This window comes from Microtus pennsylvanicus, chromosome 19, assembly GCF_037038515.1.
Source record: "Microtus pennsylvanicus isolate mMicPen1 chromosome 19, mMicPen1.hap1, whole genome shotgun sequence".
NCBI classification, from domain to species: Eukaryota; Metazoa; Chordata; class Mammalia; order Rodentia; family Cricetidae; genus Microtus; species Microtus pennsylvanicus.
Window position 1 is genome coordinate 3,677,936 of NC_134597.1, and position 27,744 is coordinate 3,705,679.

At 42.4% G+C, this 27,744-nt stretch overlaps 1 protein-coding gene across 5 annotated transcripts in view; it reads left to right on the forward strand.

The window, feature by feature from the left end:
* Dync1i1 (dynein cytoplasmic 1 intermediate chain 1) overlaps positions 1-27,744 on the forward strand; it is a 292,628-nt gene that overhangs the window by 164,466 nt on the left and 100,418 nt on the right. For all 5 annotated transcript variants that reach the window (XM_075953462.1, XM_075953459.1, XM_075953461.1 and 2 more), the window contains 3 exons: positions 7,478-7,567; positions 15,565-15,727; positions 18,148-18,247. In XM_075953462.1, the coding sequence (XP_075809577.1) occupies positions 7,478-7,567; positions 15,565-15,727; positions 18,148-18,247 (353 nt within the window). The remainder of the gene's footprint in view (positions 1-7,477; positions 7,568-15,564; positions 15,728-18,147; positions 18,248-27,744) is intronic.

The window sequence follows — 27,744 nt, forward strand, 5'->3', positions numbered from 1 at the left end:
AGAGAAGAGAAGAGAAGAGAAGAGAAGAGAAGAGAGGAGAGGAGAGGAGAGGAGAGGAGAGGAGAGGAGAGGAGAGGAGAGGAGAGGAGAGAGGAGAGAAGAGAGAAGAGAGAAGAGAGAAGAGAAGAGAAGAGAAGAGAAGAGAAGAGAAGAGAAGAGAGGGAGAGGAAGGGAGAAGGGAGGGAGGGAGAGGGCTCTGCTCCTTCAGATGATCTTCCTATCTCGGGTTCTGAAAAAGCTGATACTTGCCCTTAGAGGTTAATGTATCTGAGTTATCATGGCCTAAACCAACAGTGTGAACGAACCCATGTAATTGTCTTCCTCTATGGCTGAAGGATTCCTGATTTTCTGAGAAAGTATTGGAGGCAGATAAGAAAACATGAGAGACTAAAAAGAGGGGACAGAGGCATGGTGGCTCTCACCTTTAATATCAGTACTGTGAAGGCAGAGGCAGAGAGATCTCTGTGGGTTTGAGGCCAGGTGGACTAACATAACAAGACCTAGGCCAGGACGAGACAGTTGAACACTGACGAGGGGGAGGGTAAGAGAGGCCCAAGAGTGGGTGTACCAACAGCACACTTGGGCTATTCCACACAGAACTATTCTCATTTGAGAGACAAAGAAGAATTCTACTGGAGTCATATAACAATGGACCTTAAGTGCTGAGCTAATAGGGAACTGTTGAAGATGTTTAAAGCTGAAAACTGATGGACACACAAATCAGCCGGCCCTTCCTAGCCGCAAGCATGGTGCGTCAATGTTACCCACAGACAGGCTGTTTCTGAACAATGCATTGCTCTCCATACACACTGACTGATCCCGTCTATTCTCCCCACAAGGTATTCACTGCACATAGCATGTATCAGCACAATTGAATGTTCCAGAAACACCCACTAAAGCGCTCTCTTCTGGCCTCACCTCCATTTGAATATTTCCTTTCATTTCCTCTCATTTGCGATGTCTTGGGTGACAGGAAGCAAAGTTTCCAAGTAGTGTCATGTTAGAGCCTTAGGAGAGAACTGGTGTGGCCAGGAGTGTTAACAGGGGTGCTCTGTGTGATGAGAAATGTATGTTTTCTTTCCTCTGGCCAAATTTTTTCTTGTCCAGAAAAATGAAGGTTTTTCCAATATTAGCATGTAGTATATTTAACCAAGTTCTTACTGAAAACCCCACAAAATCTGTCTTTCCTGCATATTTTAAAAAGCTCACGGCGCTCCGCTCGGTCTGTGCAGGCGTTCAGTGGCGCATGTTATACTTTATTTTGGCCGCTGTGACATGGATTAGAAGGGTGGCTCTCTTCAGACTTTGGGTGAAGTTGGCAAGCTGTATACAGCGTTGGTCCACAGACGGGGCGCCTCTAGTGTGCTCTGTGCAAGAGCCTTCATCATCTATCCGCCGCACAAATACATGGGGCGACTCACGGCTCAGGTTAGCGCCTCCCCTTGGCCCGCCAGTCAGCTGGGGTCGAGGCCTCACCCTCTGGGGTTCAGTCTGGCTACAGCCGGTCTTCTGCTTCTCCTCTGACTCGAGTCTCACCTACTGCCTTCCAGCTCTCATTTTGCCTCTGTAATCTTCAAATCAGAAGGTAGCACCTATTTTTTTTTCCGAAAATCTCAGAAATATTTTAAGTAAGCACATAAAGTAATATCCAGCCATGTGTGTTAGATTCCTCATGCAAGCTTCATCAGTCACAGAATGAAGCACTAATAGGTGTTAGGGAACACTCTTTTCTCTCTAGACTGACACATATCTATTAGCAAAAAGTTAGGAAATAAAGCATAAATAATATTTAAATCTTCCATTATCTTACTGGTTGGATATGACAATTCCAATTCTTTTTTTTTAAATTTATTTATTTATTAAAGATTTCTGTCTCTTCCCCTCCACCGCCTCTCCTTTCACTCCCCCTCCCCCAATCAAGTCCCCCTCCCTCGTCAGCCCAAAGAGCAATCAGGGTTGCCTGCCCTGTGGGAAGTCCAAGGACCACCCACCTCCATCCAGGTCTAGTAAGGTGAGCATCTAAACTGCCTAGGCTCCCCCAAAGCCAGTACGTGCAGTAGGATCAAAAACCCATTGCCATTGTCCATGAGTTCTCGGTAGTCCTCATTGTCCGCTATGTTCAGCGAGTCTGGTTTTATCCCAGGTTTTTTCAGACCCAGGCCAGCTGGCCTTGGTGAGTTCCCCATAGAACATCCCCATTGTCTCAGTGTGTGGCTGCACCCCTCGTGGTCCTGAGTTCCTTGCTCGTGCTCTCTCTCCTTCTGCTCCTGATTTGGACCTTGAGATTTCTGTCTGGTACTCCAATGTGGGTCTCTGTCTCTGTCTCCTTTCATTGCCTCATGAAGATTAATATTCAGGAGGATGCCTATATGTTTTTCTTTGGGTTCTCCTTATTTAGCTTCTCTAGGATCACTAATTACAGGCTCGATGTCCTTTGTTTATGGCTAGAAACCAAATATGAGTGAGTACATCCCATGTTCCTCTTTTTGGGTCTGGCTTACCTCACTCAGGATAGTGTTTTCTATTCCCATCCATTTGCATGCAAAATTCAAGAAGTCCTTGTTTTTTACTGCTGAGTAGTACTCTAATATGTGTATATTCCATACTTTTTTCATCCATTCTTCCATTGAAGGGCATCTAGGTTGTTTCCAGGTTCTGGCTATTACAAACAATGCTGCTATGAACATAGTAGAGCATATACTTTTGTTGTATGATAAGGCCTCTCTTGGGTATATTCCCAAGAATGGTATTGCTGGGTCCAGGGGTAAGTTGGGTATCATCTATTTTTAAAGCATCCTGTTGCTCTACAGGGCTGGCTGGGGAAAAAAAACTGTTCATGGGAGTCAAGCTGTCCCAGAAAGCCATGAGAGCTTCATTGATATCTTTTTAAAGGACATCAAAGTATGAAGGGGGGATTGTTGGGAAGAAGGATTTCAGCTGGAGAGGGAGGGGCCAAGCAAGGGTTATGAGGACTAAAAATGGTTCCCATTCTATACATACATTTAGGAAATCTTCATCATGTCTAGCTGTGAACGCTATGATCTGTAAAACCAATCTTCCAGGCAACATATATGCCCACATGTGCCATAACCAATTGCTTTCTGATTGGTTACAAGTTCAGCTTCACAGGAGAGAGTCCATGACTGTTACTGTGATAGTCCCATCAATAATAACAGGGAGGTCATAGGTCCAATGAGGGAACTTACTACTGATATTTAGTTTAATTGACATAGCACTAAAGTACCTTCTAAATATCTATATGTATGCATATAGAAAAAATCCTCTATCAGCTTTAACAAAGAAACTGCTCCTTGCAGTGAATAAATGTGAATACAGAGAGACTCATAGCTGCCCAAGATGCTAAGACCCAAAGAAAGACATTCATATCTTATCTCTAAAGCTCAGGAAGAGGAGCTAGGCAGAATGAAAGAGCTGGAAGAGAAGGCTAGAACCACAAAATGCTGTCATGTGGACATGACACACCAATCACAATCGTGAGCACGTGGCAGTGCCGTTGCTTTCAGCGAGCCTTCAGAAGACTGGCCCTGTCAACTCTCAGTGACAGACAAAGGCAGGAGCCATGGGCCCCTACCCCTTCCTCCGAATGACTGCCTATTGATAGGCTCTGGGAGATGCGGAATCATTGTCTTCAGTTGTGAATCGACTGCCGAGTCCAGCATCATTCCAACGGAGCTTCAAATGCCTGGTCACACAGATGGCTCTGTTTCAAGTCAGAGGGTCACCAAAAAAAAAAAAAAAAAACAAGAAAAAAATAGGAATGTTGAAAAAAATTGTAAGAAAGGGGTTTAGAAGAATGGAAAGGTTAGTTATGAAAAGTGGGAGGGGAAGTAATCGGTATATATCATATATATGTGAAATATATACTAAACTGAACAGATTTAATTAATAAAAAAGAAAATAACGAAAAGACAAAATGAACAGCATTCCTTCCTACCTCTCCATCTGCCATCAAAGGCTCCTTAGTAACTAGTGTTCTCTTGGTATCTTTGCCATCTCTTTTTCTTTTTGGAAGCAGTTCCTACTAATTTCGTGAGCCACAAATTCTTTTAATAATCCCAGCATTCACAACTTTTCACATTAGAGTGGGTGATGTAATGCAGTTTAAATAGCAAGACAGCAATCGCTTTTCTTAGGGGTGTATGAAGTGATCGTACGGCTATTGACCTGTTCAATTCAAAGTCCTGTGGTAATTGCTTTGGGCCTCCCACTCTAGGCAGCAACAGGATGCCCTTTGGAGACCAGGATGGAGTGACATGGCCCTCAGTGCTCTCTCCCTCCATTTTCCACCTGACCCAGACTAGCTGTATCCCTGAGGTGGCAGATGGAGGAACCAACAGCCCTCTCATGAAAAGCAACAACTAAACAGCAAGCGCCGTGGCCAGGCCCTCAGCCAGTCTTTCCCCCAGGCTTTGCAGGTCTCGGGAGGGCTGGGAAAGCAACAGCCTGCCGGCCCAGTAAAACAGAGGGCTGTCTTGTGTTCTGAGGGCTCTGGTTGCAGGCAGCAGGCTCAAGTCCAGGGGGGTTCTCTAGAAGGAAATCTGGTGCTGACACCACCTCTGGTGGAATTTACTAGAAGGAAATCTGGTACTTATAGAATCAACAGGAGGCGGAAGGAACAGTCTGTCAAAGGGCCATTGACCAAGAGAATCCAGACATGGGTTTTCAGGAACAATCTAGCCAGCATATTGGGGACTAACGCTAACTCCATAATGCCCTAAATGTATTCTAATTGTCTGCTCCACTTTCGCTCCCAGGGCCCAAAGACAAAGTGTGAGGTGGGACCATCTAGTCTGCCAAGGCCCTGCTTTTAACCCTGTCTCCCTTCTGGCTTCAGGGGGAAAAAAAAAACCCACACACACACCGTCCCACCTGTCACCAATAGAGAGTTCTCCAGGCACTACACCGGAGGTTGTGGTATAATATTGCCAAACAGTGATAAATCTTCTTCCACTAGTAGTGTGACTCTGTAAGGCTAGAAGGGCAAGTCAGGTAAAGGCTGTGGCATGTTAAAATTGGCTGCCCTGGCCTTATCTGCATGAAGGATTAGCAGAGGAAACTAACTCCTATGGAGCTCAGACACAGGGCAGTCCTGTGTTGGGCATGTCATGTGTGGTTGCTGTATAAACACCATCACTCCTAAGCCCTTCAGAAAGTCTCCAGGAAGGAGGACAGTAGTGGACAGTGAGTTTTCTGACCAGGGAAATGAAGGTGGCAACTGGAGGTGGCAGAACATGGGAGCTAAATAGAATCATGTGTGTAAAGATGCCAGTGTATGAAGCGAGCCCCTCAGACCGACAGGTAATTAGCTTCTGCCACTAGTTTAATTTCGTATGTGGGCCTGGCTATAGGAAACCATACATGGGTGGTAAGGGTTTTTTCCCCTCTCCAATCTCCAAGGAAATGTAACTGGGTATGAATGAGAGGCCAAGTCATATATCAGTAGTCTGCAGAGGGTCTACATAAATTCCTTTCTTTAAAGTTATTGAACTGTTTTGAAAATGGTCTCAGCAGAAGTTATTCCAAGTGTACCAAAAAGGAAACCAGAGTCTTAAAGAAAATACACTCTCTTTGCTAAGCAAGGCAAACATATCAGTATTCAGAGACACAAAGCAACCTCTTGTGTGTTATCTCCTCGACAAGACCACTGAAAAGCTTACTTTATGTCTTTAAAGGGCTGATAGACAAGGAACTTTGTGGTCACTAAAAATTAATACCTACAAATGGTTCGTAGCCACTTTCAAAAGACAGGCCCTTTCAAAATTGTTCTCTGTTGTTTATAGTCCTCTGTTATGGCATTTTGTATATTGTAAACACGGGACACATTTCTGTGCTTTAAAAAAAATACAAACTGAAAGCATACTCTCAGGGGAAGGGTTTTTTATTTAAGGAATTGCACAGAGTACGACTTGCCTGCATTCTTCTATGCATAAACTAACACATTGTATCACAGAACGTTTTATAGCCAAGTACCTTATGGAATAATATTTTTCCAATAAACTCTCAGAGACTTTCTATTATGATAGGCTTTTTAACTCTTCTAAGAGCTAGTGTTTAAAATAAAAGCCTTTCTATCTATCAAGGCAAGAAATTGATACCATTTAAAGACGACTAATGCAGCGCCATCTGATGAAACGCCTTCGGGTTTGAGAACTTGAGGATACACGTGTATGGATGAGAGTGCTGCCGGAACCGTACCTCCTCGTCTCGGTTCAGCAGAGCTAAGAAGAAAGGGGTCTGGACCTTAACCTCCTGGGCCACAGACTGAGAAAGAAGTGTGGGCTATCATCATACTTCTCCTAGATCTTTGCACAACTCAGTTCCTCAATTCCCAAAGGTCACCTCCATGTGGTCCTTTTATGCTGGCCATTTCTGGGGAGACGCAGGCTCCCTAAACTAGTCCATGGACTCATGACTTCCTTAATAAGGCACTTCCTCCCTGCTTAGTAAACACCTGTGTTGCTACGTCCTTAGAATCTGTTGTTAAGGGTTTGAAGGTTCCAGAGAGCTGGGATCTTACGTAAGTTCTGTAAACAGTTAGTGAATGAATGTGTAGAAGGGAAGGGGAGAAGTGATTTCTTTAAACTCCACTTGAACCAATGTAATGAACCACCTACTAAAAATGTAATACTATATTCAAAATGCAGGAAAATCGCCTTCAGCCTTTTTTTTCTTTTTTATCACTTTAGATCTGTGAGTTAGACTTTCTTGTAACACCTTGTTTCCTAACTCCTGTGTTTTGGCCAGTGATCCCAAGCACTCCTCTGAGGGAGGCAGGTGGAGAGACCCACATTTGCATAGAGCAGAAAGGGCACAGTAACATCTGGCCAAGGCAGTTGACTGGGTCCATTTGTTCGTGCTCATTAAATCCACATTAATGCGCGAACTATTGTAAATGTACAAATGCCATTTGGGATGGGTTGTTTTCTCCCAGACCAGTGGCATTGACTTTGGGGGTCTATCTCTGGTTGTTTACTTGCCAATGGCATTTGACCTGGGGTTAGACCCGTATTTAACCCTTTCCTGTAGGTCAAAAGCAAATTGATTTGGCAAAAGTGAAACTGGAAATGAGTCATCTGGGCAGCAGGTGTCCCTTGCTTGGCAAGGGCTCCAGGTGGAAACGTTTTCAGACCTGTTCCTGGGCCATCTCCAAGGAAGCTTTGGAGGTCAAGGAGGCAATCTCAAGACATCCCATGTGCTCAGGGGCTGGGGGGGAGACCATAACAGGTGCCTGCTCAGTGCGGTTTTCCCAGCAGGTTGGGAGACTTTCAAAGAGGTCCATTTGGAAGATAATTTATTCATATATTCATGAACATTTGTCTGGCATTTTCTGTGAAGTGATTTGCTTAGAAGTTGCCCTAAATGGCTGCAACTTTGCCCTTTAGTCTACCTCCCACCATCAGTCAAAGACTTTGATTTCAAGATGAAAATGTTGTGCTTTTCTCTTCCTTCTTTCTAGAGGATGAGGAAGATGAGGAGATGGTGGAACCCAAAATCGGCCAGGACTCTGAGCTGGAAAATCAAGACAAAAAGCAGGAAGTGAAGGAAGGTATGGTCGGGGGTTAAACTGGGCAATTATTTTGGGTTTTTGTTGTCTTTTCCAAACTAAAAGATGATAGAAGAAACCAAGGTAGCTCACACCCCCTTTGCATAGGACTTTGTTTGACACTTGATAGATTTACAAACATTCACTGGAATCTGCAGGGCAAGCATTCGTTGTTTTCAAACAGACGTAAACAAATGACATGGAACCAACTTCAGTGCCAATGACAACTCCAGTTAAGTGGTTATTAAATATTTTAGAGATAAAAATAAGACAAACTCTCAATTGTCATGTTAGACCATGAAAGATAATTATGAGGAAGAGGGGTGAATGCGATTATTTTATCAATTAATTCTCAAGTTTTACATATGCTCTACATGGAAACATTATCAGCAATTACTACAGTTCAAAGTGTTCTTCCAGAACTCAGCCCATATTAGGGCAAAAAACCTTGGACATATGTCAGTAATAACAGTTACTAGCACTGAGGATTGGGTTCAGCGGTAGAGCACTTTTGTAGCAAGCAATGCCCTTGGTTCTGATTCCAGCATTGGAAGGAAAGAGAAAGCAAAATAAAAGCTAGCAGTGATTAAGGGCTTCTAGTCTACTTACCTCTCTTCGAAGCCGTTGAAATTATGATGTCTGCTGTTCAAAATGTCCTTTGGAGACATAGACTATTGCTGTCCCTGTTGTACTGGCAGGGAGCTAAGGAAGATGCAAGAACCTGCCACAGGATGCATAATTCACTTACAAGTACATGAGCTAAAAGGTAGGTTGAATCTTGCATGAGCCAAGACATAGGTTGACTCTACAAATCTATGTTATACTACAGTGCCATCTTCATGACATTTCCTTAGACTTTTTTTTTCTTTTATTATAAGACTCTCATTCATTGAGACAGAGAGACTTTGAGTTGTCGTTATTGCTGAAAAACAGTGAGTGGTCCCTGCAGAAGGGAGTGCAGGTTGGAAGGGTCTCCTAAACATTCAACTAGGCTCCTCAAGTACAGACCAACATAAGTCTAGAAGCATCTCAGTTAATATTTAAAATTTTAAAGATTGCCGTGACTCTGGCTGGGTGCGTGACAAGGGCTCGGTAGGAGAGTTTTGAAGGAATGTGTGTCTCGAGCGCATGTGCTTGCTCTAGCTACTTGTATTCTCATGAGAAAAAATCCATCAAGTCTGGAGTCACCGCAGATAAAATCCATGCACACTCAGAGGTTGGCAGACCAAATGGGGAGAGATTTCTTAACTTTTAAAAATTGTCCCCTGAGGCTGGAGAGAAGGTTCAGTGGCTGAGAGCATTTGCTGTTCTTCCTGGGGACCAGAATTTAATTCTCAGCACCTACATAGCAGCTCACAACCATCTGTAACTCCAGTTACAGAAGATTCAGCACTTTGTTCTGGCCTCTGTGAGCAACGATCGCACAAGTACACAGACATACATGCCAGCAAAACACTCTTACAGATAAAATGAAAATAAATAAATCTAAAAAAGATATTTAAAAATAAAAACTGTCTACTGAGAAGGCCTACTGGAGTTCTGCACGTGCGTCCAATTTTGTCTTGACTCTATTTATGCAAACTCAGTTATAGAAAAGCAAGTGTAAAACAGTGAGGACAAGAAAGGCGTCTGCAGCCAGGGTACCTGGATCAAATCTTGGCTCTGCCACTCACTAGCTGCATGGTCCTTAATGACTAACTTGGTTGACTTTCTTTCTTTTGGCCCCGGTTTCCTCATCTGGCAAGCAGAGATAATACCTACCTCCTAAGTTTGTGTTTTTACAGAAGACTCAAAGGGGCTAATATGGAACAACGTGGCACAAAATAAGCGCTGTATAGGAGTGTGCCTAATTATTATTAGTGGCCTTGCCTTACAGTACAAGGTCTGTAGCTGTGTGCTCCCCGTGAGGGTACAGCCTTGCATGCCCCAGTTCTCTGTGCTCAATTTTGCTGTAGCCCATAGCTTTGAAATCAAAATATGCAAACAGCCTTTTCTGTTTCAAAGAACCATCAGGAAGGCGATTACCACGCCCACCTTCAGGTGTCTAGGAGGGGATTTCGGGAGTGACTGAGGACAGGAAAAAGATCCAAAGTCTCAGCAGTCATACCCATAGAAGGAATCGGGTTTACCCTAAACAGATTCAACGGGAGCGATTCTACACTTAAACTTCTACTCATAACATCTTTTTTTTTTTTTTTAAGCCAGAGAAATGAATGCCGCTATCACGGGTACAGCCAGGGACACAATAAGCCAGGATCTATTGAAATGCTTTCACTTCCTTTTGCAGAACAGCTTAAAACATGCCCAGTAACACACATCCATGGAGTTCTTGTAGGCCTTGGCAGGGATTCCCCACTGCTGCCCCACCCCCAAACCCAATCCCCAAACCGTCTTCCTGGCAAAGCCAAGCACCTCCTTCTTAAGTTCCAAGCAAAAACACTCTTCAGTTTTAACTGCTCCCCGTGCTTTATGGAATTGATTAAAGCCATACTAAAAGTCAAAAAGAAGTTTGAAAGAACATTTCCTGTTACCACAGCACGGTGTGCCTCTTTCTCCATTAATGGCGTTTCTGCAAATTAACACATAATGGGTTAAACCATGTTTACATTGGCATCAAACTATCTGGCTTTAAAAAAAAAACAGGACAGTATTTTGCAAACTTTTAGAAGACTCTCTAGCTGATCTAATTGTGGAGCCATTCACAGGACTGCTGCAGTAGTTAGGGCTGCGTCAGCACTTCCATGGGGAACCCTGCCTTTAGGGGGCTTAGTTCTCAGCCATAAAAATGTGCTCTGGGCTAAAAAACTTGACAAACACATTTTCAAACCAGAAAACACATTTTAGGAAACTCCTTCCTTCCTTCCTTCCTTCCTTCCTTCCTTCCTTCCTCTCCTCTCCTCTCCTCTTCCTTCCTTCCTTCCTCCCTCTCCTCTCCTCTCCCCTTCCTCCCTCCTTCCCTCCCTCCCTCCCTTTCTTTCTTTTCTTTCATTCCTACTGCCCCTCTTCCTTCTTGAATTAAAACAGATAGAAAGAATTCCAATATGCACTAGTTTTTTTTTACATATTTCTCCATCTGACACCAAAATGCACTAAGTATAAAGAAAACACAGTTTTGATTTGCTATTTTGCCAGATGCATTTTATTGCAGAAAAAGTATGCAAACTTGCAGGCAACTCTTCAACTTTTCCTCAGAACTTGGGAACTCTCCGTATGTCATTGATGGGTTAAGAGAGTCAGAATAAGAGGACTGGAGTCCTCACTCCTGGAAATTCAGACTAAGCCGTAAGCCTCGCGTTAACTTCAGAGACAAATGTCTGTCTGCGTTAGTTTCATTTGGTTCCCTGCTGCTGTTTATGAACTGATTGTACTGTAAAATTTCCATTAGGGCCATTGCCCCAATTGCATCTGATGTTTTCATTGGCTACATGGGTTACTTATTTTTATCTTTTAGATACTCTTACAAAAATATCTTTTAAACAAAATGATTTTATATTCCAATGTAATGATGGATTGAAAACAAGGCAGGTATTTATGAAGTAGCATTTTACAAATGGAAATCTCAACTTAAAAGCAAGATTAAGGAGCTGGGGAGGTGGCTTAGTCAATGAGTGATATGCAATGCAAACTCATCCTGAGTTTGGGTTCCTAGTGACCATGTGAAAAGCCAGGTTCTTGTCAATAATCCCAGCACTGGGGAGGCAAAGACCAGCAAATCCAGGAGCTGGGTGGCCAATCTAGACAACTGACGAGGTTGAGATGCCCCCAAAATGGAAAAGTGATCAAGAAAGACACCTGATATTGACTTTAGACATGCACGCACGCACGCACATACACACACACACACACACACACACACACACACACACACACATACACACACACACACACCAGAAGACACTCACACGTAAGCAAGCACAAAATAAAGTTAAAATATTCAATATAAAGTGTGAGCTTCATTACATGCATTTTGTCTTTGTAGAGGCAAATGTTCTAGAACCCTAGCAAACAAGAGCTGGAGAATACAGTGGAGTGAAGGAGAAGCTAAGTTCATATCAGAAAAATGAAGAAAACATGGCCAATTGGACAGAACCATTTTAAAAGGGACATAAAAAATGTACTTCATATGTAAGACTAGGCAACATTAGCATTTATAAAATTTAATAATAAAAGGAGATTCCAAATAAAGTTTATACTAGATTTTAATCTTGCAGGACAAAAATTCATATAATTTCTAAATTTTTATAAGTTTTTAAGCATTTCATGAGTCTGATGCTTCTCTTTCACACATGTTATTCGGGCGAAATGTAATGGGGTAAGTTTATAAATTGTCTTGCTCGTTGGATACCATGTAAGTCATATCTACAGTCTACTTTTCATGGAGATTCTTCTTTCAGAAGTGGATAAAGCTTTGTTAGCCATCAGCTCCTGAAAGGGATTCTCCATGTTTTGTGTTAGGAGGCCAAATGAAATGTTATCTAAACCATACCCACACTTTGCTCTAATGTAGCTTTGATTCTAAATTAATTTCTACCTTTTTTCACATACCTCAAACATCTTTTTAAATATATATAACATGTAATTGATATATATAATTCTTTATGATCATAATATGTATAGCAAATATATATTATGCAATACACACACACACACACACACACACACACACACACACACACACACATATATATATATATATATATATATATATATATATATATATATATATAGTTCATCAGGTGTAAAGGACAGATGAAAGCTGCAGGAAGAGTATTCCAAGGAGAATTTGGGGGCTCAAATGGAAAGAAGACACTGCTGATCCTTTTAGATCTCTGTGCTTGAAGCACTGTGAAGTCCATTAACTAGGACTCTATTTTTCTGTCCAAGAGGTTTTATTTCGCAGTGTATCTTTTGATTGTAGATCCTGGCTACTCCATTATGTTCTCATTATATTGTGATAACACTTAGCAATTTAAATTTTTTTTTAAGCAATGAGAGATTGGTTTTAATTAAAAATAGCTGTGATTTGTATTTACTTTCTAGGTTGGATATTGTTTGTCGGTTTTTGAAAATGCTCATCTGCACATGCATGCTGTTACTTTGTGCAAACAAATCATGTCATTTGATCCCTTTTAGACATCAAAGCTTGATATAAAGTATATCCTTTGTTTTGGTTCAGCAGCAATTTGATTTCAGGCCAAATATTGTATTGTTAAAGATAATGTCTGTAGAGGCGGCTGTTTCGCCTACCTGGACTCGGCCACTGCTAGGGACACTTTGATCAGTCATTTATGTTTCTCCCAGAAAAGAGGTTGCATGTCTTGAGAGCTGAGATCAAAGTGACAAGAAGGTATAGGCAAGAAAAGAATTACAGAAAATTACACAGATACTATTCTTTATTCAAGGTAATAGACTTGCAAGAGGAGATACAGGGTAAAATAGATGTGATTCAAAAAGATAAACAGAGAGTAGACTTTCTCAATTTTCTCCTATTGGGCAGAAGAGTGGGGAGGGTAACAAGAGGAAGTCCCTGCTGCTCTGCTTCATCTCGAGCATGTCTTAAGTCACCTATGAACAGTGGGCAAGGCTGAACCTTTATAAAAGACGTTTTGCTTGGCCCACACTAGCCTTGCTTGGTGAGGCTAATTACTTTGTTAACAGTATTAACCCAACAAATGGGACCTAGCAGTTTACAGACTTGGTCTTTGCTTCACCTGGCCACATTGAGTAGCTTTACTTTACTCGTAGAAGGAACAATTTAAGTGGCACAAAAAGGCTTAGAAAATATATAAATAAATTAAATAAATCCTGATAATTTATTATTGAATGCTTATCTACTTTGGGATATGTGTGTGTATGTATATGTATATATGTATATATATATATAGTTTTAAACTGGAGTGTTGCTAAGAGTTTAAACTCAATAAATAAGAAGTAAGTGGCTGGCGAAATATTGGTTTCTTAGCATTCTTCTCTTTATTAATGACCTCTACCGAATCTCAAACTGAATTCCGAATCTCGACATCACCACCTTCGTCATTTCACAGATAGTATAACCTGGTGGGAATTTTGGAAAGTCCCAACACACCTGGCAATTTTAGGGCTCTGGCACCTTAAATGTCAAAGAGCTGTTCCGAATTCTGTTTGGGGCTGCCAGCAGCAATGAGTGGATCGTGGTTTCAGGTCTTCTGCGTGGTTGATGGATCACATTTCGCCATGTTGTTAACTGAACAGCATTTCTGAAGTGTGGATCAACTACATCAGAATCATTCTCGGTTTGCTTTTGTTTGTTTGTTTATGAATAGAGTCTTGAGTCTCTTCAAACTCCCCGTGTCATGGTCTGAGGCAAGGAAGCGGGAGACCAAAGGGGAAAAAGAAAAAAGAAATCCCCTGTCGTGGCTCTACAGAAGGAATTCTTAACTGTCCAGATTTCTTAGGACAGTGACCTTGGAATAGCATTTATCAAGTCAAATACACCTTCTATAACATGTTATGTAGCAGCTGACTGTACCTTAAAGATTCCTATAACCATGTGGTCAGAAAGAACCTGGCCCTGGTTGTGGAGATGGCCTTAGAAGTCTTGGGAAACTCTGAGAAAGTTCCCTAGGCCCTAAATGTTATTTTGATGGCTGACTCTCCTGTGAGGTAGCTTTTGCAGGAATGAAGGACTACCCAACTGTGTTTCCTGGCTGTCTGCTCGGGGTAGAAGTAGGGTTTCTAGAGACCATAAAGATTCAGCTGAAAATTCCTGCCCTAGAGAGTTCTCCAGTCTGGAAGAGTTCCTAACCTCTCCCCTAGAGTTGTATACAAAAAGAGTTGCGGAAGGAATTGCTTATATGACCCACTGCCAACACTGAGGCGAGCTGACTCACAGACTCTATGGAACCCTGCCAGCCCTTTCATTGCCCTGTCTCCTTTTGCATCTTCAAATTTAGCCAGATAAGATTAAGATAAAAGTAAATAGACACTCTAAGTCATAAAAAGCAACTATGGAATGTTTCAGAGATGCCCCGTGTGACTAGGAAGGACCTAGTCAACATTTTCATAGCGATGCCAGCTTCCCAGCTAGCCAGTGGAAGTCCAGCAGAATTACCTAGTGGGGAGCAGAAAGCCTTCTGCACTGTGTTGCGATAGATTCTAATTAGTACAATTTTAACAATGGATTTTTCTGCCCTGTTTGAGTTTTTTTCCCATTCAGTTTGAAAGAAAGTAACATTTAGAATGAATAACTTAAAACATGCCAATCTATTCTCATTTGTAATTATTTTTAATTCTTCAAAATGGCAGATAGATGAGACGTGAAATCTTCAGGGAGGATAGTTACAAACACTTTCTGGTGTTTTTCTGTCAGCTCAGTGGCTGCACCTGGATCTTGTGATACTTTAATTATCGTCTGCTGCCCCATGACCCTCAGTCAGCACCACTGTCCCATGGCTCCTCAGGCCTCAGCCTGGTGGGGCTTCCTGTCCTGCTACCCAGCTAGCTCTGCCATGGCTGTGATATGTGGGTTTAAATTAAGTCTTTATCATTTTATTTATCAACAAGACTCAGGAGTCAAAGACTGTGGTAAAAACATGCTACCTCAGAGAAGCTGTGTAGCAACCAGCTGACCTTGCTTTTGGGCCAGAGACACCACAAGAGATACATCTTTTCCCTCCTTGCAGAACCAAAAGGAAGCACAAACTCTAGTCCCCACCTTTTCCTTCCTGGTTGTCTACTCTATCCACATTGCTGGCTTCTCTATGGCCAATTCCATCAGCTAGTCACTGGCTCCACCCGGTTTCAAGGTATAACTTTTTGGGGCAGTCTTGGGATCGTCAGAGTACAATTGAAATATCCCACAACACCTTTGTCATGAGGACAGTTTTAATCCTGATTAACAACGCTTTGCTTTCTTGTACATTATCTTTCTGGATAAGCAAACTCTTTCACGGGTGGGATTTCTCTAGAACACTTACTAATTGTCCCTTTTCCTTCCCTAACAATCTCTCTTGCATAAAAAGCCCCTCCAAGGGAGTTGACAGAGGAAGAAAAACAGCAGATCCTGCACTCAGAGGAATTCCTCATCTTCTTCGACCGAACAATCCGGGTGATTGAAAGAGCACTCGCTGAGGATTCTGACATCTTTTTTGACTACAGCGGTCGCGAGCTGGAGGAGAAAGATGGGTTCGTTGCTTATATGCATTTGGAAAAACACAGTGTGATGAATTGGTGCTTCTGTTGCCTTTAGTGTTCTTGGGATGTGGGGTCTCTCAAGTCTGCCCAAGTTGGTCGTGTACTGGGCTCAAGTGCCCTTCCGTTCTCCGGCTCTCCAGTGCTGTTAGCCCGGCTTTACTCACTGATTGTAAACACATTTATTTAGTCTAGCAAATTTCTGGATTGAACTTAGCAAGCCGCTTTGACTGTGGGCATTGGTTTTAACTTCTGGTTTAGCGTTTCCCTGTAATTATCATGTGACCCTGGGAAATTCTTTTGAACTTGATATCTGGAGCCCAGGCCAGGTACCAGAGACAAGCAGAGTCACACGCATTGTCCCTGGAGAAAGTGTTCTCCTGTGCAGCCCGCAGAGATGTGTGGTAGATCTGCTAGACTGTGTCGTCTTGACTAAACAAACAGGGAAACTGGAGAAAATTAACAGGAGTTCTAGATGGTCACAGAAGTGAGAAACAAGAGTTTGGAACATTCATCTTCTTTTTGGTCCTATAAGATCGTGTTTGTGTTACATATGCATATGGACATTCTAGAAAACATATGGCAAAAAGATTTTACATATAAAATAAACAAAGAGGAGCCAAAGAAATGGGTGGAGGGGACTGCATATGACTTTCTCTGTGACTGCGACTGATGTACGTGTTAGAAAGGGCAGGAACTGCCAGCCATCCCCATGGGATATCTGGAAGCGCTTTATACGACACTTAAGACACAAACACAATTCAATTGTAGCTACAGACACCTTTTGTCTGAAAACAAGACATGAAAGTAGGATCACTTGCCTTTTGCACCAGATATGATTTTTTTATTATTACTTCTGAGATTCAAATGCATTCTTTTTATTAATTTTTTTCATTTATTTTGCATATCAGTCAGTTTCCCCTCCCTCCTCTCCTCCTGTTCCCTACCCCAGCACTCTTCAACCCCCCCGCCCCCATCCGCTCCTCCTCTGTCTCCATCAGATGCATTTGTAAAGGACAGTGTGACATCAACATTGAGGATACTGAAAAGAGCGTACCAGAGGCATGAAAACGAATTTCACAAGAGTGTTTTGCTAACATTCTCAAACGTGGTCATCGTTTCACTGCCCAGAAGAGATAAACAGGATCTTGAATTTGCATGCTCTACCAATGTTTGCTTTTTTACAAAAGACATTTCTAGCAACTCATTGATTTTAAAGGTCTCCCTATCTTAGTGCATGGCCCAGTACCATCCTGGTTTTCTAAGGGGCTGAAACTGCATGCACCCCTTCCCTGAAGTGCTGGAGCTTCCATAGGGTTAGTAGGGTGTACGAGTTACGGGAAAGAAAGGGAGATCATACCATGTCAGCAGACCGGAGCTTAGAGAGAGGCTTTCTGAACCAGACTACTCATTCCGAACAAGAGCTACAGAGGCGAACCATACCAAGGTGAGGTAGTGGGCTACAGTGAACCGAGGAAGGGTGACATGCTTCCTGAACTGAACTGAAGAACTGTAGGCAGACTCTTCTACACACCCAGTAGCTACTGGCACAGAACAGGGGTTCGACTTAAGCGCACAGATCCTTAAAGCAAGTGCAGAGTTCTTCAAAGGCAGTACCAAGGCCAGTTGAACATTAACCAAATAAACACTGGCCAAATTGCAAGCAGTCCTCTGAGACAAAATGCTCTTTTAGCCCATGACTGACATGGATGTCTGGAGCATGCTTGAGACAGCCCAGCTCTCCACCAGACCAGTCTCATGGCGGAAATAATCACCTACTGCCACTCCTAGAGACAGCTACTACAGCCAATCCCAAGTCACAGAGAGAAGCATGTCTATCACTGTGGCTCTAATAACATACAAGGTAATATTGATATCAAACAATGCCCTGTAGTTTTATGATCCTTTAATTGCAGGGAGATCTAATTTTACTAATTTAATCTTAGTGTGTGTAAGAGTGTGGTTACTCAAGTAGAGGTGGGAGGAAAACTTTTAGGAGTTGGTGTTTCCTTCAGCCACAGGGTCAGGGAATTGAACTTGGGACATCAGGCCTGTAGACAAATACTTTGATCTGCTGAGCCCCCTTGCTGGCCAAGGGAATTTTTGATAACTCTGTTTTGCACTAGAGTCTACTAAAGGGAAGAAAAACGCTTCAAGACTCACTAAGATAAAAGCCTGAAACAATTTGGACATTTTACGCCAGGCTCAGAGCAAATGCCGAAAGCTTTCTGAGCCAGCGGAAGAGCTTTTCATGAGGAAGAATATCTTGAATTCATTTACTCAGGATCAGGTGCTGCTGCCTAGATTGACCTTCTGCCTTCTGAGAGTATTATATGCTTTTGCTTCACTAGGACCTGGTAGAGCCAAAACTGTTCTGAAAGCTCACTTTCCCTCTGCTCTTTAAACTCCCTTAGGGATGTCCAGGCTGGAGCCAACCTTTCCTTCTCTCGTCAGTTCTATGATGAGCATTGGTCCAAGCATCGAGTGGTCACTTGTATGGACTGGTCTCTCCAGGTAAGAATTACTGCTGATGGGACAAACTTGACTTGTGTTCTCATGACATTTGTATTAAAAATAAAATAGTTATTCCCCTATTTTAGATGTATTTACTAATCTATGACTCTCTTCTTTTTGCCCATTCATTTTTTATTCACATTTCTCTGAAGTTTGGGGGTTAATTCCCCATTCAGATAGCTGTACTTATTAATTAACATGTTCCCAGGAACCAACAGCCAGAGCATTCTATGCAGGAAACGTTTCTAATTGTAGTCACCACTAATTTCCTACTTTTCGAGTCCTATGGGTACTGTTAACTGACCTCTGGTTCCGCCAGTTTGGTTGTCTTCCCTGTACTTTCGGAAATAACTTCCTCCCACCGAGTTCTCGCTACTCTTTTCGGATTCTCTGACCCTTGCAGATTGCCTCCCACTCTTCTGCTTGACACACTCGCTGACCCAGAGTTCTCCATGGCTAGCCATTTGACTACAGCTCTGTCTCCTACTCATTCTCCCTCCTGATTCGACTTTGTACATCAAACAGATCCATACAGGCGTCCCAGAGAATTGCAAACTAGTCATAAACTCATCATTCCATATAGCCCCAATCCTCTTTCTCCTACTCGGTTATCTGAATGTATAAAAGACATCATAGTACACGCCAGGACCTAATGTCAAACTTTCATCAACAGCATAACTAACTTCTCTCTCATCTTCCCGACCCAGTCCTTCAGCAAGAAAGTCCACTTTTCTATGCATATCTTTAGCAATCTTACATCTCCTGTACCTGATTTATTAAAAACCCTATAACTAGGTTGGACATAGTGGTGCACACTTTAATCCCTGCACAGACCTGGTTTTCAACAAATTAAAAAAAAACTCAAAACTGTACACCCTACTTTGTGCATGTCCACTCAGTTCTTCCTTGGGATGTATAACGAAACAGTCCTCCTTGAATACAAATATAACCATTTCATTCACTGAAATAAAGCTCCTTCTTGCCTAGACAAAAGAAAGTCCAAACCCAAAACTTAATATTTGAAGTGAAAATAGGCAAACAAATGTCAGATTGATGAGTGGACAACCCAACCATTTGACAACATGCAAATCAGTGTGCCCAGCACTGAGCAGCTCAGTCGTGTGCAAAAGCACACAACTTAGTTGTGGTGAAGTCAGACTTTGAATGTAGGTGGTCTGAGTTTTGAGCCATGTAGTGAATTAGTTTTTAATCTCTATAATTTAAGTGCCAAGCATTATATCAACTGCCTTGAAGACTTTATCTTATTTTATCCTCAAGAGAATTTTACAAGGTAGTCACTCTAGCTGAAGATACTGAGACTCAATAGATGCTAAGTAACTTGCTAACAATCACTCAGTCAGGATACAGCAGAGCTGGGCACAAGCCTTGCAATATTCTGCTGCATAGCTTGAACTGCTGCTTCCCTCGAAGAGCTGCTTCTGAAGCTGAAACGTAAACAGCTTGAAGGTGCAGAGGGATCCAGATAAACAGCAAGTACTATATGAATTCAGTGTAAGTAGGGGTCACTTTCCAGTCAGACAGCATCTCAGAAGATTGTGTTTTAGGCAAAGAAGGAGAGGAAGGTAACGTAGGGAGATAAGCAACAGAAGTCTACCAAGAGTCTCATTTAATCCTGTTGGGAATGGGAGGAGAGTACAATCCCCAGAACTGTCCTGTCAGCAACCACCAAGTGAGCTGGGCTTCTCTGCTCCTGAATCCTCTTTGACATCAAACAACAGCACACAGAGAGCTCTGTTGTCCAAAGACCAAGACAGCCAAGCTCACCCAGTCTCTCTGCAGTGTGTGGGTGGTCTGTGAGCACACCCTGGTGTGCAGAGAAATCAGACCCAAGCCTTAGGAAACACTTCACTCGGTGTGCTCACTTATTCACGGTCAGGAATTCAGGCAGGAACTTTATCGGACACATTCCTCAACCAAGGCAACTGTTAGTGGTTCCCAAGTCAGCTGCTAAGGCTCCCTGAAGAGACTTGCTGGTATATCAGCAGTGGGGCTGGTCCTGCCTCACCTCAGTGTGCAATTGCATGGGTTTGTTTCCACACATGGTTCTTCCCACGTGACATTTATGTCAAATGGAGTGAAACTGGGAAGCATAGAAATACTGCCAGGGAAGGACTACATTTCCTTTGCCTCATATCTCTCTCTCTCTCTCTCTCTCTCTCTCTCTCTCTCTCTCTCTCTCTCTGTGTGTGTGTGTGTGTGTGTGTGTGTGTGTGTGTGTGTGTGTGTGTGTGAAACCTGCCTGTCTACACTGTAGGAAGGGATTTGTAAGATGTTTTTATGGAGAGTTTCAAAAAACTAGAATCAGTAATTCTTGTGTCTTAATCGTTTTATTGGTTCAAAGAACTAGATTTGCAAGCTTCTGAGACGAAGGGGATTTCTGAATTGCTGTAGACACATTTGGTGATATTAAGACAAAAGATAAGCGTGTAACACAAGCTCAGTGTGTAATGGTGCCAGATACGCCTTGGAGAGTTTCTTGTGTGAACGAAATGGAGCTGGTGGGAAAGAAACGTGAGAGACCTGCATAATTCTACTCTCTCTTCTGCAATCTACTCAGCAGTGTTCAGACAGGAATGCTGTCCACAGCCCATGTATCAGAGTGTCTAGGTGTGTATAAAGTCAGATTTTACCTTGCTCACACATATGTACACCTTGCCTATAAAAAGACACCTACAGTCCTGCCATCACATAAGACGCCAACCTGAATAATCTTTAAAAACTTGTCTGGTTATGAAATCTGTCAAACTTATAGAATTGAAAGAGAGTCCCTTCTAGTAGTAATTCAAAGTCATTGACACTTGGAGTTTACAAACACTTCATGCCTTCTTCTCCTTCTTGCCTGTCTTAGAAAACAGAGTCCTTGACGGTCTCTCTACATCTAGTCTCTGCATATTAGAGTTAGCATATTTATCCTTTTGTAAAGGTTATTTATATGTTTCATTAGTTATATTTTTAATTGAAATGTAATCATATTATCTCCTCCTTGTCTTTCCTCCCTCCTCTCACGTCCCTGTGTCCCCAATCTGTTCTCTCCCATATTTATGTTCCCTTTTTTCTTACGTATGAATGTGTAGAAATCTAAGTACAGCTTGCTAAACCTATGTGGTGTTGTTGACAGGAAGATGCTTTCAGGGGCCTCATCCCTAGGGATGAAATCCTCTCTCTCTCTCTCTCTCTCTCTCTCTCTCTCTCTCTCTCTCTCTCTCCTCCCCCTCTCTCTCTCCTCTCTCTCTCTCCTCTCTCTCTCTCTCCTCTCTCTCTCTCTCCTCTCTCTCTCTCTCCTCTCTCTCTCTCCTCTCTCTCCTCTCTCTCCTCTCTCTCCTCTCTCTCCTCTCTCTCCTCTCTCTCTCTCTCCTCTCCCTCTCTCCTCTCTCTCCTCTCTCTCTCTCCTCTCTCTCTCCTCTCTCTCTCCTCTCTCTCTCTCCGCTCTCTCCTCTCTCTCCTCTCTCTCTCTCTCTCCTCTCTCCCCTCTCCCCTCTCTCCCTCTCTCCCTCTCTCCCTCTCTCTCCTCTCTCCCCTCTCTCCTCTCTTCTCTCTCCCTCTCTCCCTCTCTCCCTCTCTCCCTCTCTCCCTCTCTCTCTCTCTCTCGCTCTCTCTCTCCTCCCTCTCTCTCTCTCTCTCCCTCCCTCCTCTCTCTCTCCTCTCTCTCTCTCTCTCCTCTCTCTCTCTCTCTCTCTCTCTCTCTCTCTCTCTCTCTCTCTCTCTCTCTCTGCACTTTACCTGTAGCTCTTTGTAGGGGTGACACCATGACATTTCCTTCTTTCACAGCAGCATTTCTGGGGGTGTTGTCTTGTTCAGCTCCTGTTTAGGGAGACATAATATTGAGGTATCGTTAATCTAGCTTCCCTTTCCCTTCTAGAGGACATAGTCTCCTTTTCTGATCATCTTTTACAATCTCTCTGCCCTTCTTCCTCGATTTCCAAACCTCAGATGCAGGAGTTGTGATGTAAATACAGCAACTGGATCTAGGTAGCCCATGATCAGCTGTATTTGGACCAGTCATAGTGTTTTGTAGTGGTTCTGTCTGCTACAAAGAGAAGCTTCCTTGATGAGATGCGAGAGCTACACTTGTTTGTGGGTATAATTATAAGTATGTAGAACACAGAAGTTGGATTAGTCAGCGGGTGTTAGAAGGTTCTTTAAGATCCATGACCTCACAAGCCCTTAGAAGTTGAGTAGGTTTCCACGGCAGGCACAATTTCCCTCACATTAAGTGTGCCATCCAACTGGGCAGCGGTTGGTTACAGCTAAGATGTGAGTGTCACTAGTCATTGTCATTCATAGGCATGGAAACTTGGTCAGACGACTGACTGCTTCCCTTCCTCAGCAGCTTGCATGGCATCTTCTGGTGTTACAGAAGCTAGTCCTTGGGAAAGAGGTGTTTGTGTCGGACCCAGTTAAAACCCTTCATACTGTGTCTGAAGCGCATGTTGTCTTTAGCAATAGAGGTTGCCTTCAGCCTCAGAGAGACGGCCAACGGCAATAGCAGTAGACTATATTGTTCAGGGAGTTTCTTGCACTCTTCTCATCGACAACTTGAAAGAAGGTTTTTCATGCCTGGTGCTGGAAGTTTTTCATCTGTGGCAAACTCCAAACTCTGCATCTCCATGTCTAATGTCAAAACACTCCCCATATCCCCAACTCAGTTAAGCTTTGTTGACTGCAACACACTTTTTCTCTTGGACTGCTTGCCTCCCTGTTAGGCAGATTTCCTGGGCAGATGTCCCATAGCTCTGGCATCTCTAATATCTTGGCTTCTCCAGGGCAATGCAGGCTTCACCTTTGTGGCTTCATGCAATGGCTTCTCTACTAGGTCTACATTCAGGGTCCCCTCCAACAAATGCCCGGCCTCAGCCAACCTCTGACAAATGCCCGGCCTCAGCCAACCTCTGACAAATGCCTGGCCTCAGTGGCTGTCCTTAGGCATGAAGGCAACTTTCAATAACCCATTTTTTCGATCTTTAAATCTAAATCCAGAACCACCTGGCCAAGTTCTGCTGCTTGCTGGGGCTGGTGAAACACGATTAGTAAAAGCTCAGGGTAAGAAATTGGGGTTCAACCTGAAGATCTGTAAAAAAAAAAAAAACAGCCAACCACCGGCTTTTCCCTCACCCTCAGTCTGAAATGGTGATCCTGTCTCCTGGAATTGCAGAAAGAGACTGTGTCTAAAAGCTCTCAAGCCCCACTTTATATTCCTCTCTAGGGTGGGATCAAAAGTGTGCACCACAGGGATTAATGGCATGCACCACCCAATTTCTATGGCAACTAGGGTGGCTACTGGTATTAATGGTGTGTGTCACCATAATCTGGTCTGTAAGGCTGACCAGTAAGACTGTCTTAGTCTCAGATCTTCAGGCAGTCTTTATTAAAATACATTTGAAATGCCACTACAGGCTGGAACATGGCTCCCTTGTTTAATTCAATCTTCACCAGCTTTCTTTTTTTTTTCTTTACTGCCTAAGCATTGCTGGCCTTGAACTTGCTCTTTAGACCAGGCTGGCCTCAAACTCAGAGATCCACCAGCCTCTGTCTTTCCTGTGTTAAAATTAAAGGCATGCACCACCACACCCAGCTCTAAGCCTTTCTTTAATTCCTTTCCACAAGTTGGAAACTTAGCTGAATGGGATCTTGCCCTGAGGTCACCACTCCCTTTATTCCATTTCTTAATCTGTTTATCTCCTTGGACAAAGAACTTAGCTCCATTCCACTTTCTGGTGTTCTTTTTCTTCTCAAATATTTTTCCTTGCTCAGTTTGCTCCTTGTCATAATATATCTTCATTAAAGTTACCACTCATAGCCACATGACAAAGTCTATACTAGGCTGTTTTGAGATTTCCTCTACCAATGGAATTAATCCGAAACTCTTCACTTTAGCTTCAGGTAAACTCTTCAGACAAGAGCAAAAGGCAGTGACTCTCTTCACCAAAATATCACAGGAATGATTTTTAGGCAACATGCTAAAATCCTTTTCTGAACAGCTCCCAACATTTCAAATCATAATCAGCGCCATTGTCTTCCATGCTCCTACTAGTAAGTCCCATTAAGCAGTGCTTAAAGCATTCCACTGCTTTCCTAACCCAAAGTACTAAAGTCTAAATTCCTCAAAATGAACACATGGTCAGGCCTATCAAAACTATGCCCCACTCCTGGTACCAATTTCTGTCTTAGTTAGGGTTTACTATTGCTGTGAAGAGACACCATTATCACAGCAACTCTTATCAAGGAAACACTTAATTGAGGATAGTTTGTTTACTGTTTCAGAAGTTCAGTCTGTTATGATCATGAAGGGGAACATGGGAACGCACAGGCAGATATGCTGAAGCTAAGAGTGCTACATCTTGCAGACAACAAGAAATTGACTCCCACAGTGAAACACTTCCCCCAACAAGGCCACACTTCCTAATCATGCCAGTCCCTTTGGGGGGTCATTTTTTTTTTCAAACCACCACAAAATCTCTTATCTCCTTGGTTAACGTTATTACTTAATATTTTTAAAACTAGTATGGATAGTAGTATGTGTATTATCTCCTTCAAAACATATTTATTATTGTCATATAGAAAGGCTACTGATTTTTGGTAAACTAACTCTTTATTCTGACACTTTGCTCAATTTGTTGATAATATCTAGAAGTTTTCTGTTAGAATTTTTGGTATCGCTTGTGTATAATATTATATCATCTACAAATAGGGATAATTTAACTTATTTTCCTATTTGGATCACTTTAATTTCACTCTCTTGTACTTTTTGTATAGTTACATGTTTTGCAAATTTCCCAACTTCTACTGGCTTGAACTTTCTTGTCCATGAAGTGTTGATAAATGATGATACCTAACTTTCATGCTTTCTGTGGGTATTAAATAAACCATTATCTCTAGTTGACTGAGTGCTTTAAGTGTCTGGAACATAGGAAGCACTCAGTAAGTGTGACATAGTTGTTAGAGTAGTGATCATAATGGCATTAATATTCAACAAAAATGACCCCTACTCTCCACTCCCCAGAGTAAATTTCAAAAATGTTTGGACTCAGGAACTTCTGTGAAAATGCCCTGAGTATTTCTCACCCTCTCTTCTTTTACATCTCTTCACAAAACCTATAAATTAATGCTCTTTGAACATTTTCTTCTTTAATAATAATAATTTTTAACAAAATTTTACTTCTGGCTAGATCAAGTAAAAAGGGGGAGCTTATTGGCAAGCTAATACAGTAAACAGGGAATCCATGGAAGAGGTAAAGACCTGCAACTCAGAGAAGGAAACAACCATGGGAGCAGTTTGAGGAACCTCACCAATAAAACATAGTCCCATTCAAAATGTGCATCTAAGTTAAAGAACACTATTAGGTTGTTTTGGCCAAGTATCAGCTCTGCTATTCGTCTTCTCTGGGACACTGGGCATCTATGTGTTATGGAACAATTGCCAACAGAGGGTCCTGTGGGTCAGCCAGATTCAGTAAGAATTTCCTCACTGACCTTCCTCCTACCGCAGCTGGCAATCTCCCTTCTCTCCTTAGAGCCCACAAGTCACCACTGTTGCTTCTCAGATGTCCCCACCAGCTGTCTCCCTGAAACACCCACCCCTAACAAGTGTAGCTTTTCACCATGCCACCCTCAGCACAGGCCCACGCTTCTACAGAACCTTGATGGCACTGCCCTCCTCGCACACACTGTTCCGCTTTAGTGTCTGAGCTGATGTTCTTCCTCCATTGTGTCTTGTTTTGCACTAGCCATAGGTGGGCTCCCATAGATAGAATATGTTAACATGAATATTCTTGTCCCACGTTGCATCTGATGCCACCATTTCTTTATGTACAGACAGCACTGGACACAAAGCCACAGTGGGCAGAAGGGGATGTTGCCCTTTGAGCTCAACTGGCCTCCATAGGGTTCCTCACTTTGTCATGCATGAGCAATATGACTTGAAACATGTCACTTCCCAAGGGTTCATCTTCCTTGTCTATAGAAATGAGTAAACCATTACCTTCTTTATACACTCATGAGTAACAAGTAAATGAAGACATTGCCCAGTTCAATGACTGAAACATAAGGCCCACTTAAAACATGCTGCCTCTTTTCTCTGTAGGAAATGTTAGATTCTGTTTCTCTTGAAGACCTAGACTTGAGAGTAAAGCTAGTAATCTGGATAAAATTTCTCTAAGTTAAATATATGTTAATCTAGTCCTTATGAGTAATTAAATAAGCAGAAATTTCACAATTGTTAAAAGCATAATTTTAAACATTTAAATTTCCATAATTGCTTGGAAACTCATTAATGAGTAAATATGACTAGTCATGCTCAAACAAATAGCCTTTTAAAAAGACATAAAAGAGGAAACCTTTATAGCAGTCTGCATGAGATAAGATATGTCAGTCCCTCTGCACCTTGTAATCCCTGTTATAGGAAACTTTGCCAAAGGCATTGTCCTGGTGTTTTCACTAGCTCACGGCCTGTTTGCTGCAGAAACTTAAAAGCCAAACAAGTTAAAATATTTTTAGATGGAAAAAAAAAAAGAAAATCTGCAAGTGGGTGTGAACGATGAGACCCAGATGTGAAGCTGTGGGATGCTACTCCAGACACATCTGGCTGCTCTCTGGCCCCTGCGGTGGTGGTGTCGGTGTTTATAGACTTGCCTTTTCACATGTGACATAGTTAAACTTCAGATGGGCAGTCTGGAGACTTCTGTGTTTATCTGGATGTTAGTGTCATTGAATGGGCTCTGAATCAAAGGCCTTGCTTAATAGGCTTTGATTCATCTGCTAAGGCGCATTTTCTAATAAAGAATGATGACTTCCCTCGGTGGCCACATCCATATGTGTTGTAGGCCTATACCTCCTCTGAAGCAACCAGTGAGCTATAACTCTCTGTAGCTGAAAGAATGAATAAAGCCACATCGAAGACTTAGGTTTAATTATGGTTCATATGAAGGAAAAGTCAACATTCACATTTATTTGAGTATTGTTCAATTTGAATATATACATAGCATAGCGAGCAGGAAGAGAAAACTAGATAATGTCTGAGAAGAGTTTCTCAGGAGCTGTAATAATTCTGTTGGGTAACAGGGACTCTCACGAGAAGCCCAGGTGAGATTGGCGTTTGTGCGACATGTGCTCTAACTGAGACATCACTCACGAGTCTCATTCCCTTTATTTGATCACACTCAAAGCAGGATTCATGTAGGGCAAGAAGACATCTTCAACATGCCTTTAGAGCAGTGCTTCTCCACCCTCCTGATGCTGCGACTCTTTCACACAGTTCCTCACACTGTGCTGACCCCAACCATAAAATCATTTCATTGCTACTTCATAGCTGTAATTCAGGTGCTGTTATGAATCATAATATAAATGTTTTTGGAGACAGAAGTTTTTCCAGCAGGGTCGTGACCCATAGGTTGAGAATCATTGCTTTAGAGCTTTCCTCATTGTTGTCTGATTGTGCCTCTTATATCAATGAATTTATTTACTGTGTGTTTCATAACAAA